This window comes from Procambarus clarkii, chromosome 42 (genome assembly GCF_040958095.1).
Source record: "Procambarus clarkii isolate CNS0578487 chromosome 42, FALCON_Pclarkii_2.0, whole genome shotgun sequence".
NCBI classification, from domain to species: domain Eukaryota; kingdom Metazoa; phylum Arthropoda; class Malacostraca; order Decapoda; family Cambaridae; genus Procambarus; species Procambarus clarkii.
In genome coordinates this window covers 9,744,673-9,767,361 of record NC_091191.1, presented here as the reverse complement: position 1 = coordinate 9,767,361, position 22,689 = coordinate 9,744,673, and the positions used below count along the sequence as shown (strand labels likewise).

Below are 22,689 nucleotides of genomic sequence, written 5' to 3'. Positions count from 1 at the left end.
GTGCTTTTCATTAATGATAATGATTTGAACGCTATTAAAATGATTAACCGTGCGCACGGGTGCCTTCGCGTAGGCTTCGACGGCAATTAGCGATTGCGGTAATGGAGAGAACGGGCGAGATTGTGTGTCGAACTCACCGGCACTTTGAACAACCAGGAGATGTTTGCCCTCCTGCTGCTGTCGGCGAGTGCTGGCAAGGAAGCTACAAGATACGAAAGGTAAGGGAATGAAGAGTAAAGATTAAAGGAGACGAGGGAATAAGCAGGTAGGAAAGTGAGGGTGAAAACTATGAACCAGGAGCAGAGACTTTTACAAGGTGAATGGACCCAAACAAGAAGACTTTGGAATTAAACAAGCATGGAATTAAACTAAATAAAGACGACATGCAACTAAAGAAAAAATATGAAATAAATTAAGGTGGAATGAAATTAAATAAAGATGAAAGAAAATTAAGCAAGGAGGTAGAGAAACACAGAAAACCGGGATGAAACGTAAAGTAGGAAACTAAGAAAATGGAAAGAAACTGAGCTAATGTATAGATAACTAACTAATGAAAGTAGAAAATTAAAGTGCAACGTGCACCGCCGTTGTGAAAAATGAAAAGAAAAACGTAAAAACGTTTTATAAAGTGAAAAACGTGCACCGCCATTGACCCCCTCCCCTACAATGCACCTTCGAACAGTGCACAACACCATATCTACAGTGCACATCACCCTCGCCACCGTGCATTAGGCTACCCCCACACCGTTGTGCACCATGATAATCCATACTGTGATCCTCATAATGATTTTTCACTGTACGAGAGTTGAGATACTCTCAAAAAAAAATTGGTACGTTTCTCAAAAGCCTCAAGTAGAAAGCCGCAAATCGAAAAGAAAATTATAGACTAGGCTACACCATCCAATCAACCGGATATCAAAAACAAAGTTGATAATTTACAAAAGCGAGTCAGCCAAGCCTTTCAACGAGGCTTGGCTGACCCGCTCCCCACAACCAGGAAATCTTGCCTGCACAAAATAGCAAATTTATTTAAGAGCCGCTATAAAACAGATTTATTTTTGCAATAACTTTGATGTTACAAAAGCACGGGCATTTTAGGGTACAGAATCATGAGCCTCAGACAGGTTAGTTTATACACAGCGTGTGTATAAGTCTCTTGTATTCCTGTTACCATTGCAAAGTTGGATTCGTATTCATTATCACTCAGTAGATAAAATTATTATAAACACTACCCTCATTAAAAAACTAAATTTAAATAGTTTTAATTGTACATATTTATTCAAAATCGTAATACCGGGTCGTGTTGGCAACTGACACTTTGCTAAGCGCCTATTTATATATGATATCTTATATCTGAATGTAATTAATTTATTAAATTATATTGGTTACGTTAATTATTAATTTATTTAGGTGAAGTTCTGCATATGTTAAGCAGAGTTACGGAATAAAAAGACACATTTAAATTAGGTCAGGTTGATCAGTTTGTGATTCAAATGCAAATGATGACACATTATGTACATTAAACTGAGTATGACCTATCTTTTCACAGCCTATCAATTTAAAGGTTAGCATTATCGGAAATCTAAATTAAGATAATTTTATTGGAGAAACTCATTACAATGCCGTAACGCTTGAATGAAGATGAAAACCTACTTTCCTGTATACAAGAAAGTATTAAAAGGTATTTATACTTTTGGGTGTAAGTATTAAAAACCAAATTTTTGTTTTGAATACACAAGTTTTTAATACAAATGTAACCTATATCCTTTCTCAAGGTACTGTATACAATGTTCTTTACAAACTTTTCACAATTTCATTATTAACCAACTATATATATTATATATAAACTACTAGACATGGTCAGTTTTGTGTAATACCCAAATGATATAAATAAAATTGTATAAAATTTTTAATTATACTGATAACATTAATAACTAATCGATTTGGTTTAGTTCACCAATGTTAAGTAACCGAAATAATTGGCATAGATTAGGTTAGGCTGCTAAGATGGCTTTGGATGAAATTTAAAAAGACAAATCCATATTATGTATATTAAAACGAAAATACCTTTCAACGCACAAACCATTTTAATGTTCTGCCATTAGGAAAACCATGCCTATTAGGCACACAGCTAGACGACCAATAACATTGTAGGACCAGATCACCCTGCACAGTGAAATCTTCGGAACGTCACGAGAAAATATTGAGGTCATACTAATGTGGGATGGAACCCATATCCCTGAATGCCTTGTCATCGTCATAGCGAACCTCCTGCCACTCTCATCACGCCCTCGTGGACTCTCTAAGAGCCTGGGGCCAGATTCACGAAAGCACTTACGCAAAGACTTACGAATCTGAACATCTTTTTTCAATCTTTGGCGGCTTTGTTTCCAATTATTAAACAGTTAATGAGCTCCGAAGCACCAGGAGGCTGTTTATAACAAAACAGTTTTATGGAAAGTTTTCATGCTTGTAAACTGTTTAATAAATGTAACCAAAGCCGTCAAAGATTGAGGAAAGATGTACACGTTCGTAAGTGCTTGCGTAAGTATTTTCGTGAATCTAGCCCCTGTTCTCTCGATTTCTCCTAAAGAAAAAAAATTGGAGTGGTGCAGCCTAACACAAAGTGCCTAAACATTGACAATCCACCTAACATACCGGAGCCGATTGTCATAGGAAGTCATTAATCAATCAACAATGTCTCCCATTTGTCATAGTAAGCATCATTATTTCGGTGGTTGCAATTTCTTTAAACAACAGCAATGTTGACGCTGGGAGGAAAGCCTATCAAATGTAGTGCATTCAACATGAGGACAGTGCGATAAGTGTCATTGTTGGTTTCTCTGTATTTCCCTCTGGCTTTGAGGATGCTCCATTTGAAACTTTGTGAAACCACGTCCTGCTCGTTCACACCACGACGCCCACTCTCACAACCTACCAATGTAAATGCAGGACCAGATTACCTTAGCATCATCACTCCCACATACAGAACACACACACACATTATATATATATATATATATATATATATATATATATATATATATATATATATATATATATATATATATATATATATATATTATTAAATATGACAGAAAAAGTAAGATTAATAATTCTAACACGAATTTTTTCAATCTTTCGTACATTTCTTTTCACTGTTGGAGGTAAATCAAAAATCAATTCTCCAAAATTCATTTTTTTTTCTTTTCCACAGCTCATAAAACGGAGGAAAGGGTCCTGAAAGATATTGTTAATAGAAACGTTATCCCTACAGACAAAAATCAGAAGATACAACTGACAATTTACTATAAAACCAGAAAAACGGCCAGCCTACTCATGAGAAACTCTCCAGACACAAAACAGAACGCTTTAAAAGAGACTAACGTCGTCTATGCCTTCAAATGCCCTCTTGGGGACTGTAAGCTCCAAAAAAAACAGTATATAGGCAAAACAACAACATCTCTTTCTAGGCGTTTAACGATGCATAAGCAACAGGGCTCCATTAAGGAACATATAATCTCTTCCCACAACCAAACCATCGCCAGAGAAATCCTAGTAAACAACACAGAAATCATCGATAGATACAGCGATAGCAGGCGGCTTGACGTTTGCGAGGCACTACACATCAAGAAGTCAACACCAGCAATCAACAGCCAATTAATGCACAACTATATTCTACCCACCTCAAGACTCCGCTCCAATATAGAAGCATCAAGAAATATGGACCAATAGGCTTTCTACAATCACTTCTATTCAATACCCATTGTTTCGTGTTCTGTCTTGTGTTGACGAAATTAATACCCTATTAATACCACCTCTTGTTCTGTCTTGTGTTGATGAAATTAATACCCTATTAATGCCACCTCACCCCATCCACCTCTCTCAAATGTAGATATAAAAACGGAGATGCGTAAGTTCTATTCAGTTGTGTATTTGTAAACTAAAGTCTTTGAAAATGTAATAAGTTTTACGAAACGCGCTCGTGTCGCGTCAGACTAGAAATAAAAATGAATTTTGGAGAATTGATTTTTGATTTACCTCCAACAGTGAAAAGAAATGTACGAAAGATTGAAAAAATTCGTGTTAGAATTATTAATCTTACTTTTTCTGTCATATTTAATAATATATGTCTACAGGAAAGACTGCTACCAAAATATACTATATATATATATATATATATATATATATATATATATATATATAATATATATATATTATATATATTATATATATATATATATATATATATTATATATATATATATATATATTTGTTTCAAAATATAGATGTAGGCAACACTAACTGTTGTAAAATACAGTGTAGCCTACACCACCAGGCACCACGCAATTTTATCAATACATTGCATCATACCAGACCCCGACAATTACACAGAACATCATGCAAGACCCACACACACACACAAGCAACACTACGCACCACATCACTCAACAACAGTGTATTATCCACTCCCCCTTCCCTTCCCCCCCTTTAACTGTGCACCACGCTACCTAAATAGCACACCACGCCCCTTCCCCCAATCTAAACTATGTAACACGCTTCCTTCCACCTCAACAATCATCATCACCACCTCCTCACCTCGACAATCCCAACACGCTCGCCACCACGTCAACACAATACCATCAAAACCTACTTGGGAATAATTGTTACTCTCTAACTAGCGTTTCTCTACATTCCGAGCAGAGCCCTGTAGGGTACAACCCTCAGTGTGGGCAGGGGGTGAATGTGGGGGACGGACTCCCACGTTAAGGCTAACCCTACTGTGGGCTGGTGGCCGCCCACTGTGGGTCTGCCCAATATTCAAGGTCGGGGGCCCAATATACGAACTGGAGACCAGGCAATATATGGGTTTGGGGCGCCGCCCATAGTGTGGCAGGCCCATATACTGTGGGTCGCCCACGATGGGGGTTGAATCCAGAAACTTGGGAGCTTCCCAATGGTGGAACTGACCAAATATAATTGAAGACTACCTGCAGAAGGCTGACCCAGTATGACCCAGTAGGCGGGGGGCAGCGACCCCACAGTGTGGGGGGGGCTGACCAATATACATATGGAGAGAGAGAGAAGGGGGGAGGGTTGCCCACAGTGGGGCTGACCTATGAAGGGGGCTGACCTCTCCACTTACGTCACTGCGCCGTCAGGAGTTCATTTCTTATCGAAGTTTTGGGCGGAAACTGGAAGCGTGCGCCGCCGGTGGCTGCGCCCTCGCAGTTTCTTTACCAAAATGAGGTTGGGCGAAACAAAGAAAGAAATGTCAATAGACAGTGGAATACCGCCTTCACTTCCGACCCCTCCTCCTCCCCCCCCCATTCCCCATTCCCCTCCCCCCGAACAGAATCAATACCAGAGCAGTCTTCGGCTTCCCAAGTTGGTATTCCATGCTTTTTTGGGCGAAGGGCTTTTTGCTCCATTGGTCTCTGGCGGTGTACATTACACGCGACAACTTATCTTGACTGTAGCGGCGTCTGGAGGCCTGAGAGCGGGGCCTATTCGCCCCGTGAACCTACCTGTCAAAGAGCTGAGGAGATGAAGAGAGTCCTGGGTAAACAAAGATCACTGTAAGGAGCGACACAAGCCCCACAACCTTCCACCACGACTCACACCGACAGACTGACCCACACTACCGCCGCACACACGCCCACAGTTGCCACTCGCCATTAACCCCATATTTATCACACCGCTTAAATAACACTTCCCGTTAATTTTGCCATGTTTTATGCGTATCATAAGGATGGCACTAGTGAAACTATGCATCAATACAGAAGCGTAACGAAGATTTTCTTTAATAAACAGATATTACAAAAGTTTGGAACAGCTGGACTTGGTAGTTGGTCTGGCCGCCGCCAGAGGTCTCCCCCGTACAAGCTGGGCGGGTAAGTCGACAGGAATGTTTAACATAGTACTACATTATATATATATACTCTTCCCAGTACTGCCGTCAACGTCGTCTTGGTACACCCAACACTGCGCAAACACAACAGTGGAGATATAAACGGAAACAAATTATTACTAGACGTGAATAAATTGATTTTTGGAGGGTGAGTCAGCCAACGTGTTGGACGGGGGGAGGGGGGGGGAGGTTCCCAGTATTTCCAGTGACTCACCATTATAATTTGTCTCAAACTATTCATTCTGTGTAGTTGTGAATATAGAAATGCCTAGGGGCGCTTTCATGATCTTTCACGCAGTATCTGAGCTTCTATAATGATGTGTGTGTGTCCGTTTTGAACACGAAAGCACCGAGGCATTTGCTCTCTCATATATATTATATATTATTATATATGCCAAAAGGATGAGATCAATTATTTTTGCACGAATCTTTTCTATTTTCTTGCGTTTTTTTTCTCCATTTGAGGAGGAAAGTGGAAAAGTTCTCTCAAAAAAATTATTTTTTTTAGAGTTTATTACGGCCTAGGGATGATACGAAATGCGTTTCGTCAATTCTGTCAACATTTTCAAAGGCAGTCACAAATACATACAATTTGGTTGGAGCAGCAGAATTTATTATATATATATATATATATATATATATATATATATATATATATATATATTATATATATATATATATATATATATATATATATATTTATATATATATATATATATATATATATATATATATATATATCGTACCTAGTAGCCAGAATGCACTTCTCAGCCTACTAGGCAAGGCCCGATTTGCCTAATAAGCCAAGTTTTCATGAATTAATGTTTTTTCGACTACCTAACCTACCTAACCTAACCTAACCTAACTTTTTCGGCTATCTAACCTAACCTAACCTATAAAGATAGGTTAGGTAGGGTTGGTTAGGTTCAGTCATATATCTACGTTAATTTTAACTCCAATAAAAAAAAAATGACCTCATACATAATGAAATGGATAGCTTTATCATTTCATAAGAAAAAAAATTGTGAAAATATATTAATTCAGGAAAACTTGGCTTATTAGGCAAATCGGGCCTTGCATAGTAAGCTGAGAAGTGCGTTCTGGCTACTAGGTACGACATATATATATATATATATATATATATATATATATATATATATATATAATTACACTCCGCTATCTGGAAGATGGCGGAGGGTAGCCTAGGGCGCCTGACAGCTGAATGAACAGCGCTTCAGATTCGTAGTCCTGAGGTTCCGGGTTCGATCCCCGGTGGAGGCGGAGACAAATGGGCAAAAAGTTTCTTTCACCCTGATGCCCCCTGTTACCTAGCAGTAAATAGGTACTTGGGAGTTAGACAGCTGCTCCTGGGGTTGTGTAACAAAAAGGAGGCCTAGTCGAGGACCGGTCCCATAGTAATTCCCATAGAGTTTTTAGGTGATCTTAATGCTATATTTTCCGAGAGATACGTGCAGTTGTTTCAGTGCTTCTTGGTAATTTTTCCGAGAGAAGGGGGAGAGGGGAGGGAGGGACGAAGGGGGGACCAAGGGCGTCAAGTGGGAAATGGGGGGGGAAAGTGGGAAATATGGGGGGGGGGGATGAAGAGACCCGGGTGCAGCCGGGTCTCTGCAGCCTTTTATAACTTATATACGAAGGAAATGTCTGTTCGAGGTTGGAGGGAAGAGGTGAAGAGGTGGAGGTTATCTTGAGGTGCTTCCGGGGCTTAGCGTCCCCGCGGCCCTGTCGTCAACCAGGCCTCCTGGTTGCTGGACTGGTCAACCAGGCTGTTGGACTGCTCGTAGCCTGACGTATGAGCCACACGTCCAGTCAACAGACCAATCACAGCTCAAGTAGCTTCGACAAAATATATTTTAGAATTCTCATTCTTGGCTACGTAGACGAGGGGAGGGAAATGAAGAGGCACAGTGCAGACTTGGATTCAGAGAGCAAGTCGTCACGGTGTCTGACAGACCACAGGAGCTGGCGCTCGTTCGAAGCTCGGCATGCACCGATATCCCTCTCTCTTTATAGCCTCCTGGAAGCCTATGCCCGACAACTAGCTCCGAGCGCTCAGTGTTTGCTCAGGTCATGCATGCGTAGCCTTAAGGGAAAAATATGTATGAACAAATATTGGTATGGGGAAAGTATGCGTGAAAAAATATATTGAAAAATATGCATGTGGTAATATATATGCTTGAGGAAATATGTGAAAGGGGAAGTATGCATGTGGGAAAATAAACACGAGAGAAAAAAAGGAAAATAAAACAAAATCCCCGCTAGGGTAATTGCCATGATGCCTTATAACAGCCAGGATAACAGCCGGGATAACAGGCAAGGCGCCGGGATAGCGGTTTATAGTCTTTGCCGAGACTAAACACATCAGGCACTGGGTCAGTGATATCCAGGCGCCGGGTATGCTATCCCGGAGCTGGGTATGCTATCCCGGCACTGGGTATGCTATCCAGGCGCCGGGTATGCTATCCCGGCGCTGGGTATGCTATCCCGGTGCTGGATATGCTATCCCGCTGTGTTTTCGCTCAGGGCTTCAGGGACAGATGGTAAAGTGACAGGCAGAGGGGTCAGACGGGCAGCTGTGACAGCTGGATTACGAGAAAATGGAAATCATTCTGTTGACTATGGGCATGATGGACTGGGCGCTTTACCCACGAGACGCTCTGCTTTTTTTGTGAAGGATTTAGTAATATTCACTGTGTAAAGGAGGCGATAGGCTTGTGGTACATAAAAATCCGTCTGAATTACATAGATTTATGTAATCGCGGCTATAGATTTTTACAGGAAAATCTAATTTTTATTACTGAAAGTTTTGAATGACGAAGCAGGGAAATTCTCACTTGTTTTAGCCTTAACAACACTATGTTTTGTCTCAAAACAGTTTTGCAAGTATCTTTGGTGAGGAATTTGCATTTTAAATATGCGCTATGGAGCCTAATTCATTTACATAGAAATATTCAAAACCAAATTGTTAGGATGTACACGGGGACAAGTTCTTTGACGCGGGTCAAGGGAAACTGGAATGTTTGACTGGAAGAAAAACTGTATTTCTATAAGATGATGATAAAAGCTATTTCACAAGCCTGTCGCAAATACTCCAGAGAGAAGTCATTTAAGGAGATTATGAAGGGATCTCTAGCGTGGGCATGCTGGCTAAGGTCTGGGGCAGCTGCCTAGGTGTTGTATCGTGGGGAGTCTATCGGAGCTTAGCCCGAGAGGAAAGTATTCTATTTTGTGTCGCGGATGATGTAGTGAATGAGATATCTTAGTGATGTTTCATTAATTATATTAACCTCTCGTTGCTATTACACACACCTTATCAAGACTAACTGGTACATCCCGACACTATCGAAGGGGATAACGGGACATTGATGCATGTACTGTACGTGTAATAATGAAAATAATGTACATAATTAATCATTAGTATTTATACTAATAGTAGTAATAGTAGAGTGGTATTACAGGTAGCAGCAACAGTTGTGGTATCAGTCGTAGCAGATCCCAAAAATATTAACAGTAGAAGTATCATTTAACAAATTAACAAAACGATTACACAAACAATTTTGTATAAAAAAAATCACTGCAGTAATATTAATTAAATAACAGTCATAAAACAAAAGTCATAATAATAAAAGCCACCAACATAAAAATCACCCCCCCCCACAAACACACACCTTCACCCCACACACACACACACACACACACACAAACACACCCACCCCACCCACACACACACGCACACCCACCCACACACAAACACACACACCCACCCCACCTACACACACACCCACCCCACCCACACACAAACACACACCCCACACAAACACACACACCCACCCACACACACAAACACACCCCACCCACACACACACACCCACACAGACACCCTCCCCCTCCCACACAAACCCACCCCACCCACACACAAACACACACCCCCCCCACACACACACGCACGCACACCCACCCACACAGGCACCCTCCCCCTCCCACACACACACACACACCCCACAAACACACTGCAGCCATTGCTCCAACACACCCCGCGGCCTCAATATCAATTCACCTCACCACGGAGTCGTAAATCACGCTTCTTCGTCACGGAACGTCGGTGGCCGGTGTGCAAAAATGGTGCTCCGATACATCCAATGTTAACCATTTGAATAATAAGTTTTCCTTGGGCATATTCCGGTATTCTTTCCCTCGCTGCCTGTGTGAAATTCCGGTGATATATTTTATCATATTTTCAATTTGCTGCAGGAGCATTATATAAACATACGGGAAGAATATGCTGCTGTGTGATTTGCTTGCTCAAATACTCCTAAATATTTTATATAATGTGCCCAATAGCCAGAACTGCGCTTCTTGGCCTAATATGCAAGGTCCGATTTGCCTAACAGGTAGAATGATTTTCCTTATTTTCAAACATTTCTTTCCAGATTAGTTATTTTCTAACAATAATCATCTATTAGGAACATGAATTACTGACAGGTATATTAGGTTATATTAGATTATGTTAGGTTTGGATAGGTTAGGTAGATTAGGCTTGATCAAATTTATTTGTAAATTTTGACTCTACATAAAATTTCAATCACATAATACAATACAAAAATTGTATCATTTTATAAACAAAAATCACGAAAATTCGGCTTGATATGCCATTCTGGTTATAAGGTACGACATTTAATATTATTTTATATATCAAATGATTAATCTGAATGGACGCTAAGCTGTCTTGCTTAAATACTTGATAATTCCCAGCGCCCTTGTAGCCTAGCTACGCTCGGGTGAGGCTAAGTCCTGTACCACCACCCTATAATCGTTGATACTATACCACTTGTGGAAAGGAGGAAATGTATTCATTTGTGGAAATGTGGAAATTTGTGGAAATGTGGAAATTTGTGGAAATGTGGAAATTTGTGGAAATGTGGAAAATGAAATGGAAATGGAAATGTAAATTCTGAGAGAATGTAAACAATCTCTCAGAATGTTTGGCAATATGTTTATTGTTTGTGATGTGTGTCTATGTATGTATTAACACGATGTACTGAACGGGGTGAGAATAGCTTGAGCTACCTCATCCCTTTGTGTGTATTTTACCTCAATAAACTTATTTCAATTTCAATGATCGTTGAAGTGGTTATGAGATCATCCCCAAGTGATACACCAGGGGGTCCCACCCCCCATCCCCCAGTTTAGGAGGGTGGGACAAGGGGGCGATCACCCCCTTAGTAGTACACCAGGGGGTCATCTCGGCCAATGGAGGTAACAGAGCACGAAGAGAAATGAAACTAGAAATTACTTGACCCGCTTTGGTATTGAAATATACATGCCCCAGTATACGCACGTAAATATACACTTGTATATTCTGTTTACGTGTATTACTCAGGGACGGTTATCTAGCACCGTCGCAAGAATATGCAACATATATGCTTGCACTATTCTTAACTAACGTATGCAACATGAAATAGTCCAAATAGACCGTCGCATTTTGACGTATACTTTACCCTAAGTCCAAAAAAAAATTGTACTAGAAAATGGAAGCGGCTCGCGAAATTGACACACTGTCCCGTTTTCTGTTGTGGGTCCTCTGGAAGGTTAGGATAAGGGCACGTTAGTACGACAGTTTTTCGACGTTGGGGAACCTTAGGAGGACGGACTGACGTATGAGCATGATGGTATCTTGTGTTTCCATGACAACTACGACCTTTTTCTTTTAAATAATTGCGCCAAGCTTTGTCATGCCGTGCACTGCTTGACCAAATTTTTATTTGCATCATGTTTGCAGTTAATTTACGCTAGATCATGTTATAATTGGCGAGATACAGCCATTGTAATCTAATTACACACGCCAGCCGTGGCACGAAGATAAGACCCAGAAACAACAAAGGTCCTAGACAGTGCCATCCAGCACTGTCACTGGTCCTAGACAGTGCCAACCAGCACTGTCACTGGTCCTAGACAGTGCCATCCAGCACTGTCACTGGTCCTAGACAGTGCCATCCAGCACTGTCACTGGTCCTAGACAGTGCCATCCAGCACTGTCACTGGTCCTAGACAGTGCCATCCAGCACTGTCACTGGTCCTAGACAGTGCCATCCAGCACTGTCACTGGTCCTAGACAGTGCCATCCAGCACTGTCACTGGTCCTAGACAGTGCCAACCCAACACCTAGCTAATATTTCCTGCTCTACGGGCTTGTACCTGTTCTTGCTGGGAACCCCAAGACAATAGGGAAGCAACTGCTCTTTCTTGAGGTTTATTCACTATGGGTGCAAAGGTTCCTTGCATGGGAACCTTTGCAATATGGCTGGATAATTCCCAGCGCCCTTGTAGCCTAGCTACGCTCGGGTGAGGCTAAGTCCTGTACCACCACCCTATAATCGTTGATACTATACCACTTCGCTAGTTAAGCCCCATTATGGGGGGACAACGCCCCCCCCCCCCCATGCTGAAGGCCTCTACATTATAAACAGATGACTGCCCTTGCCGAGATTAAGCGCACAGAAAGACATTCTATTTTTAAGTTATGTAACTAATTTTTAATGAACTCCTGCGGTCGGGAAATGGTAAAAAATAGGAAATAAGGATTTACTTTAAAACCACAAAAGGAGAAGAATTTTGGAAAATACGAATACATGAAGTACGAGAAGAATTGGGTGAGAGCGGGTGCAGGGAATGACGCAGGACTATCAGGCCAGGAGCGTGTGAAAAATGTGATAGCCGTGAGAAAGACGCCAGAAGAGCGGACGTGTGCCGGATGGAAGGAGCAAGGGAAAGACCAGCAGCAGGAGCAGCAGGAGAGAAATATCAAACGAGGTTATCTTGAGGTTATCTTGAGATGATTTCGGGGCTGTTTAGTGTCCTCGCGACCCGGTCCTCGACCAGGCCTCCACCCCCAGGAAGCAGCCCGTGACAGCTGGCTAACACCCAGGTACCTATTTTACTGCTAGGTAACAGGGGGGCATAGGGTGAAAGAAACTCTGCCCATTGTTTCTCGCCGGCGCTAGGGATCGAACCCGGGACCACAGGATCACAAGTCCAGCGTGCTGTCCGCTCGGCCGACCGGCACGAGGGACAACGTGCAGGCATTTCACTGGTCCTGGATGGTGTCACCCGCGCCGGCACTGCTCCTACGGTCCTCGTGACAGGAAAAAGAGTAAAGTGACTAATCGCGGGCTGCCGGTGATAACTAGTGCGCTTAACGGCAGATCAACACGCTGGGAGGTGGGTGTTAGTCGACCCCTGGCGTCCCCAGGGGAGGCGAGTGAAGGGCCCTCCCCGCCCTACACAGAGGAAGACTATCGACATCCAGTGACTCCAGATGACAAGGCGTCCTGTAACCCTCAGCCCAGTTGGGCAAAAACGTCTTTCACTGACCTTTGGCGGAGCAAACGCCAGCCGCCCACCACACCTCTCAAGCCGGCGCCGGTTCTCCGGCCGAAGAATCAACAGGAAAGATTCTATGAACATGGTTGTGACCCCCGGGCTGATGAGCACGCCAGCCGACCTGTCAGTCCGGTCCGCTGCAGTGTCTGACGGCTGTATCGCGACTCATGTCTTATTAATCCATGAATAACTCTACATAGTTGAGTCTCGGAAACCTTCAAGTTTGACACAGACACGCTGGCCCGCATAACATATTGTTCTACATGTTCACTATTCTCTTACGTTCATGATGATGAAAACATCAACATAATAACAACATAAATAATCAACCTGTATTTGCAACACCTGGAGATAAAATAAGCATTTTATCGAACAAATATCCCATGGTCAATATCGTCCCATTAAGATACAGGGTGCGGAAATATATTTTAAAATAGTATGTATATAAAATATGTAAATCCGCCGAGACACGAAGCTACTGACTCGGAATTAAGCGAAAACCAGAGTTAACCTCGATACACGGAGTTATAAACTGGGGTTTAGAGACCCAGTCTGTGACACGGAACTTCCTAGAGGCACGGAGTTAGCCGCATTTAGATATACTAAATTAACTATGAATATAAAGTTTGCTAAGAACTCTGTATACTGCAGGTCGTCACGAAATGACCATTACAGTACAGGAAGCCTTTTACTTGTTATCTTGCGTGCACGCACGCACACACACACACTCAATTATAGACCTGTATCATTGACAAGTGTAATAGTGAAAGTATTGGAAAAGCTAATCAAAACTAAATGGGTAGAACACCTGGAGAGAAATGATATAATATCAGACAGACAGTATGGTTTTCGATCAGGAAGATCCTGTGTATCGAATTTACTCAGTTTCTATGATCGGGCCACAGAGATATTACAGGAAAGAGATGGCTGGGTTGACTGCATCTATCTGGACCTAAAAAAGGCTTTCGACAGAGTTCCACATAAGAGGTTGTTCTGGAAACTGGAAAATATTGGAGGGGTGACAGGTAAGCTTCTATCATGGATGAAAAATTTTCTGACTGATAGAAAAATGAGGGCAGTAATCAGAGGCAATGTATCGGAATGAAGAAATGTCACAAGTGGAGTACCACAGGGTTCAGTTCTTGCACCAGTGATGTTTATTGTGTACATAAATGATCTACCAGTTGGTATACAGAATTATATGAACATGTTTGCTGATGATGCTAAGATAATAGGAAGGATAAGAAATTTAGATGATTGTCATGCCCTTCAAGAAGACCTGGACAAAATAAGTATATGGAGCACCACCTGGCAAATGGAATTTAATGTTAATAAATGTCATGTTATGGAATGTGGAATAGGAGAACATAGACCCCATACAACCTATATATTATGTGAGAAATCTTTAAAGAATTCTGATAAAGAAAAAGATCTAGGGGTGGTTCTAGATAGAAAACTATCACCTGAGGACCACATAAAGAATATTGTGCAAGGAGCCTATGCGATGCTTTCTAACTTCAGAATTGCATTTAAATACATGGATGGCAATATACTAAAGAAATTGTTCATGACTTTTGTTAGGCCAAAGCTAGAATATGCAGTTGTTGTGTGGTGCCCATATCTTAAGAAGCACATCAACAAACTGGAAAAGGTGCAAAGACATGCTACGAAGTGGCTCCCAGAACTGAAGGGCAAGAGCTACGAGGAGAGGTTGGAAGCATTAAACATGCCAAAACTAGAAGACAGAAGAAAAAGAGGTGATATGATCACTACGTACAAAATAGTAACAGGAATTGATAAAATCGACAGGGAAGGATTCCTGAGACCTGGCACTTCAAGAACAAGAGGTCATAGATTTAAACTAGCTAAACACAGATGCCGAAGAAATATAAGAAAATTCACCTTCGCAAATAGAGTGGTAGACGGTTGGAACAAGTTAAGTGAGAAGGTGGTGGAGGCCAAGCCCGTCAGTAGTTTCAAAGCGTTATATGACAAAGAGTGCTGGGAAGACGGGACACCACGAGCGTAGCTCTCATCCTGTGACTACACTTAGGTAATTACACACACACACACACACACACACACACACACACACACACACACACACACACACAACCACACACACACACACACACACACACACAACCCAGCCCCAACCTGTTGGTTGACAGTCGAGAGTCGGGACCAAAGAGCCAGAACTCAACCCCCGCAAGCACAATTAGGTGAGCACACACATAATATATATATATATATAACACATGTGTAAGACTAGCTAACATCATATCTGTCTTTAGAAATGTAAGGAATCATTCAGAATCTTTTATACCACTTACGTCAGACCAATCGTGGAGTATCCGGCTCCAGCGTAGAGTCCTGTCCTAGTCAAGTATAAGACGAAGTTGTAGAAGGTTCACAGGTATACCACCAGACTAGTCCCAGAAATACCAGGTATGAATTACAAGGAAAAGCTAACATGTCGCTGGAAGACGAGTTAGGGGAGACATGATTACCAAATACAAAATTCTCAAGGGAATTGATAGGTTAAATGAAGACTGACTATTTAACACAAGTAATACTTGCACAAAAGAGACAGTTGGAAAGCAAACACCCAAATGAGCCACAGACACATTAGAAAGAAATTTGTCAGTGTCAGAATAGTTCAGAAGTGGAATGCATTAGGCAGTGATTCATATAAAGGCAAGACAGAGCCCACACCTGTTCAGGGTTAAGCTGAAGCTCAACCCTACACGCTCAATTAGGTCAATACAATTAGGCGAGTACACACAAATAGGAAAGATGTCAGTGTATTTGGGCCGACGAGCGCGCTAAGACAGGTGGAGGGAGGACCTGACGGCGTCTGCCAGCCAGAGACGGCGTCTGCCAGCCAGAGACGGCGTCTGCCAGCCAGAGACGGCGTCTACCAGCCAGAGACGGCGTCTGCCAGCCAGAGACGGCGTCTGCCAGCCAGAGACGGCGTCTGCCAGCCAGAGACGGCGTCTGCCAGCCAGAGACGGCGTCTGCCAGCCAGAGACGGCGTCTGCCAGCCAGAGAAGGCGTCTGCCAGCCAGAGACGGCGTCTGCCAGCCAGAGAAGGCGTCTGCCAGCCAGAGACGGCGTCTGCCAGCCAGAGACGGCGTCTGCCAGCCAGAGACGGCGTCTGCCAGCCAGAGACGGCGTCTGCCAGCCAGAGACGGCGTCTGCCAGCCAGAGACGGCGTCTGCCAGCCAGAGACGGCGTCTGCCAGCCAGAGACGGCGTCTGCCAGCCAGAGACGGCGTCTGCCAGCCAGAGACGGCGTCTGCCAGCCAGAGACGGCGTCTGCCAGCCAGAGAAGGCGTCTGCCAGCCAGAGAAGGCGTCTGCCAGCCAGAGACGGCGTCTGCCAGCCAGAGACGGCGTCTGCCAGCCAGAGACGGCGTCTGCCAGCCAGAGACGGCGTCTGCCAGCCAGAGACGGCATCTGCCAGCCAGAGACGGCGTCTGCCAGCCAGAGACGGCGTCTGCCAGCCAGAGACGGCGTCTGCCAGCCAGAGACGGCGTCTGCCAGCCAGGGAAGGCTGGCGAATGCAGCGGGATCTGCCAGACCCGACCCACTCATCACGGGCATTTGCAAGTGCTGTCGATTCATCCCACAGGGGACCGAATTGTTGCAGAGCAGAAAGGGATTAAACATATATATGAGGATAATTAGTTTCCTAAGCTCCCGGGCAAGTTGCTACCATACCGCAGACTAGGCAGCTTTAGTGCTTCCGGCAAGTCGAGCAGAGCCTTCAATATGATCCTGACCAGTGCCCATGCACGCAGACATTGAATAATATTTTGCAATACACTGCAGTGAAAAATAAACACTGGTTGAAAAGGTTCCTGGTATATGAACACATCTGTCGTGTTATTTGATGCTACGCTCACCCATCACACATCATCCATCCGTCACTCATCCGTCACCCATCACCCATCACACATCATCCATCCGTCACTCATCCGTCACCCATCACCCACTCACTTGCCCCCTTCTCTCTCACGTCGACACGTCCAACGCCACTCAGAACCCAATAAAAAAAAAGACTAAGTGAACTAAACCCAACAACTCTAGAAGACAGGAGACATGATCACAACATACAAATACTGAAGGAAATAGACAAGCTGAGCAATGATACCATTTTTAACTCGAGGGATAATAATACAAGAGGACTTGGAGGCGCCGGTGGATACAACAGCATCACAGACACACGTTGAACGAGTCGACGACAGGTGGAATACTTCTTAAAAAAACATCTTTAAAAGATGTTATGAGGCCAAATCCATCCGCAACACAAAGGGAGTTACTGCAGATATATATATATATATATATATATATATATATATATATATATTATATATATATATATATATATATATATATATATATTATATATAGTGTGTATATATATATATACACACACAACTAGCTTGACATTTTAAAACCACGACGTGTAAATAGATAGGAGAGCTCAAAGAAGTCGGTACTCCTCGACAGACACTCACAAGTAGGAAGTCATGCCCCTCATCTTCTCACTCCTATGTTGGTCTTCCTACCTCCTCCTCCTCCTCATCACCTCTCAAACTGCATTCATAACAGTCTCAGTACACTGGAATATGATCCTCGTCTTGCCACCCAGCCTCTTCCTCTCTTTCCTCACTGTGCAACTCCCTCTCATCCTTCTCCCTCACCCCCTTCCTCCCCCCTTCCCTCCTCCATGTAACCTCTTCACCTGGTCTCATCCCTTGAAATCCTCTTTACCACACACACAGATGCATCACCACAGCATACCCCTCCCATGATAACTCATCCCCCGTTCCTTTTCCCCTCCGCTTTTCCTCACCCATCCCTTTCCTCACCTCCCCTCCATTCCCTTCCACTATCACCCTAAATCATTTCCCTTCCACTATCACCCTAAACTCTGACGTCAATACAACCCACTCGCCTATCCCGGCACACATCTCTAGCCTCACCAACACCCTCTCTCTCTCTCTCTCTCCCTCTCTCTCCTAACTTCAAAATTCCACAAACTATCTTGAGGTTATCTTGAGATGATTTCGGGGCTTTTAGTGTCCCCGCGGTCCGGTCCTCGACCAGGCCTCCACCCCCAGGAAGCAGCCCGTGACAGCTGACTAACTCCCAGGTACCTATTTTACTGCAAACTACCTCTTTTTAGCCATGAAAATCTTCCCCAGCAACTAAGATACCCCATTACCACCGACCCGCTGTTCCAACGAACATGGAAGTTGTGTCCTCCCTCCTCCTCCTCCTCCTCCTCCTCTCCCCACACCAGACAAATCACCGGCAAGCTGTCCCCGCCGCTCTTCGTAGCCAACACCTTCCCTCCTTCGCCACACTGGAAACAATTGCAACATTTTATTCCTTGACTGTTGCAAAGCCTTTGATTTAGTACCTCGCGAAAGTATGCCGAGAAGCAGCGAGACACGTGGTATTGCGAGAGATATGTTATCTCTTAATCTTTTGTGTTTAATATGAAAGAACCAAGCAAGATTTGTCTTGCTTGCTCCACTGTACTCTACACTTCACTCGTACTCTACACTTCACTCTGTACTCTACACTTCACTCTGTACTCTACACTTCATATTTTGATTTTAAAAATGTAAAACATATGAATAATGGAAACTGTAGACTGCTTCTTGGCCTATACAAGCGGTTCCTATTTATATCCAACTACACACTTTAAAAAATAAAAGTTCTTACATTCTTGTACAGTCACTAGCACGCATAGCGTTTCGGGCAGGTCCTTAAACACTGCTGGATGAACAGAGGTTACAGTTAAGGATTGGCACCCAGTCAATCCTCCCCGGGGCCACTCACCTATCTGAGTGGTGACTGTCATGTCCTCTGTAAATGCTTCACCCATGTATCACAAATATAAGTGATTATAAACAGAACCTAAACGCCTAAGCCTAAATATGAACAGTATACTACAATAATTTATATTTGAGAAAATTTATATTTTGAATGAATAGCATGTTAAAATCTATGAATGCGTCTTTGGGGTCGGCCGCAGGATGGAATGAACATAGCCTGAGGATGTACACCGAAGCGGGATCAAAAAGAGCTGAAGCTCATCAACAGGAAGTATTGATTGATGAAGATTAAGCCACCCAAGAAGTGGCACGGGCATGAATAGCCCGTAAAACAGGAAGTATAATTAGACGAGAACATCTGTGTCCACACGCGCGCGTATAACAGCTTTGGTGGAACAGAAGTGTGAGCTTATAGTGTGTAATGACGCCACGTTATGAGTGTAACTTGGCTTTAATAACGCCCTGCCAGCTAGCCCAAGTTTCGAAGGCGGTATTAAAGCAAGTTACTGGGAAGATGACGTCGGCCGAGACCCCAGCCTCACTGCTCAGTCTTGGCTGGTGAGGGCCCAGACCGGGGGGGGGCCAGGGTGTTCTGCGTCTATGACAGCGTTTTATACTTCGGACTTATTGAAAAGAAAAAGAATGCTTTAGAAAATTTTTATTAATTCCAAATATACATAAACTCGTACGATTTTTATAGTTTTTATAATTCATTGGGTCGGGGGGAGGAAACCAGAGTGTATTCATACACGTTAGGCTTATATCGAGAACCCCCCCCCCCCTGTAACCTAAGGTCGAATTACTGACCCCCGTCCAGAATACAACCCACAACAAGCTGACTATAACGTCTGAGCACCAACTTACTGCTAGGTGAACATAGCATTAGGTGAAAGGAAATGTGCCCAATAATTTCTGTCCCAAGAACTAGCTATAGGTTAAACCATTAGACACCCGTCAACAGATCCCGCAGCGGAGGAAACCCTGCAGGAAGAGTCAGCCAGAAGCCCTAGGAGCAGGTACCGTTGATGGGTATAGGGGAAACTAAAGCAAACCTCCGGGAAAGTAACCTTCAGCCACAGTTGGAGGGAAGTAGTGATATGGAAAATGTAATATGAAGGTGGTATATAAACTCAAGTCCTGAAGCATAAATGTAAAATAATATAATGGTCCTACTAGAACATGTCTTGCAGGAAGAGCCAGCACTACTTACCTGGACGCATGAAGCAGATGATGAGCCCTGCAGAGGAACGCGTATAGTGCCTATGGTGCCAGACGGAAGAGTGAGGAGGACAGCTGCTTGAAGCCCCTAAGTGACCTCGGCTACCACCTGCATCACTGCATGGTGATAGCCTAGGCGGCCGGGCGCGCGTTAGGGGTATTTATCCTGCAGCAACGATTGTCTGCTTACTGTCCTTAAAGTAATCGTTTTGACACACTACTGTTTCCTGGTGAATTTTTCTAAGGTTTGTGTCTATCTGTGAACAGTGGTTAATCTAGACTAGTGTGATGGTCTAATAATATAATCTGTTACAAGAGATGATGTGCACCAGGAGTGAGATGCGTTGAAAGCAACACAGGTCTAGAATGTCTTCACAAACATCAGTGGGTTCAAGGCCGCCCACGATCGTACATCCAGCGAATCATCAAACCAAAGGGTTGTGAGGTTTACAGCGTACAAGTCAAATAGTGACTACAGAACTCTACGTAAATTAAGCCCGTCCTTCAAACAAAAGACCCAAAAGTGATTCCATGCACCCGCCAAATGCCCTGTTTATGAATGAAAAACGGTTTACACACGACTCACAACCGATGACGTTCGAACAGTTCCGGAACAAGTGCTTCACTGACGCATTTTGTTCGAGCCACAACCCTGTAAATGCTTCACCCATGTACTACAAATACAAATAATCTCCAACAGAACCTAACCTATGCCTATATATGCACAAGATGCTATTATAATATTAATTTATATTTGAGAAAATTCATTTTGAATGAACAGCATGTAAAAATTTATGAATGCGTCTGTGGGTCGACGCTGGATGTAATGGACTTCAGTCGAGGACGGGTTGCATAAATTAGTATTTGGAATTATTGTCCACCTAGCTATGTTCCGAGGCTATGCTTAGAAGCGTACTTCAGCCTGTAGTGCAAACACTTTCTAAATCAACATAATCAAAACACCTTACCTAGATCTAACTATACGTAAACTCACAATATGTAATATAAATTTACATTTAAGGAAAACGTTTGTTGTTATACTGAAATAAATACAAAACTGCATAAACAGTAAAAACCAGCTTAATTATTGTGTGAGCTGGAGGATGAGTTGCATCATGATCATTTAGTAGCAATAGCAGTTGATTCACATTCCTATTACTGAAGCGAGAGCTACCACTTTCCTTGCCTAGCATTGTAGTTATAAAGAATGACGACGGGGCTCTGCTTGAACACAAGGTGAAAGAGCAACATAATTCAACTTGCCTACTGGAGTAACTGGAGACAGGCAGCCTGGGTATATTGAGGTCCCCCTAAGTCACACTACTGACCCTCCCCAGGATGTAACCCCACAACAGTTGACTTACTCCCAGGTACCTATTTACTGCTAAGTGAACAGAGATATTTGGCAATAGAAAATGTGCCAAACCATTGCTAAATACATTTATTTATTTATTTATATATATACAAGAAGGTACATTGGGTTTGTGAGAATACATTGAGAACAGTTTTGCATGCAAATGCTCACTCCAGAATATTGTTGCCCATCAAGTTGTTTTTCTGGAAAACGACGATGGGCAAGGGATTTTTGGAAGCATAGAATACAATTAAGAAAATTCCATCCTATATGCTTTATTCAAAAAGTAAAACCAAAAAGTAGCTAATTTCATCCTCATAGTTTCCTACCTTATGTTTCAAACTCACACTAGTATCTTGTGCCACCAACTTCCCCAATATATTTAGTACTTAAGACATGAATCTTCATCAGTGTAACCACCTCCGTCAATTTATATCGTAGTTATGTGATTGAAATAAAATTTTGCTACAATGTACCTATTCAACTTACCTGATCTGTTAGATTAAAGGGCCTACCCGAAACACTGTTTTGGTGGCTTTGTAAGAATGTAAAAATACCAATGTTATGTACTCTCACAAACCCAATTTACCTTCTTGAAAATAAACAAACAAACAAACAAGCTACTAGAATTGAGGTTCAATGGGTTCAGCAGTTACATTGTGATGCACGTCAAAGATTTTTTTTTTTTATAGATGCAATGCTTCAGCTAAGGATGAACTCCAAGTCCATCCTTAGATTGACTGACAAGTTATAAAAAAATAAAAGTGAAAAGACCATTTAGTCAGTTAAGCCAAAAAAATAATTGCAATTCGGAACAACTTCCCAGAAAGTTGGAAACTGTGTTAAACTATTATGTGTTATTCTATGCCAAGTTTTTTTCCTTGCAGGAAGAGAGCTCTGGCCTTTATCTTGAAAAATGGTGCCAAAACTGAGTTTTTTGTTTCCTGTCAGTTTTAGC

General features: G+C 42.8%; 1 protein-coding gene across 1 annotated transcript in view; it reads left to right on the top strand.

Annotated features, from left to right (window-relative positions):
* The window catches only part of LOC138373362 (neurofilament heavy polypeptide-like), a 55,651-nt gene that overhangs the window by 31,359 nt on the left and 1,603 nt on the right, over nucleotides 1–22,689 (top strand). Inside the window, exon 3 of the mRNA XM_069339560.1 lies at nucleotides 16,101–16,919. Within this exon, the coding sequence (XP_069195661.1) occupies nucleotides 16,101–16,919 (819 nt within the window). The remainder of the gene's footprint in view (nucleotides 1–16,100; nucleotides 16,920–22,689) is intronic.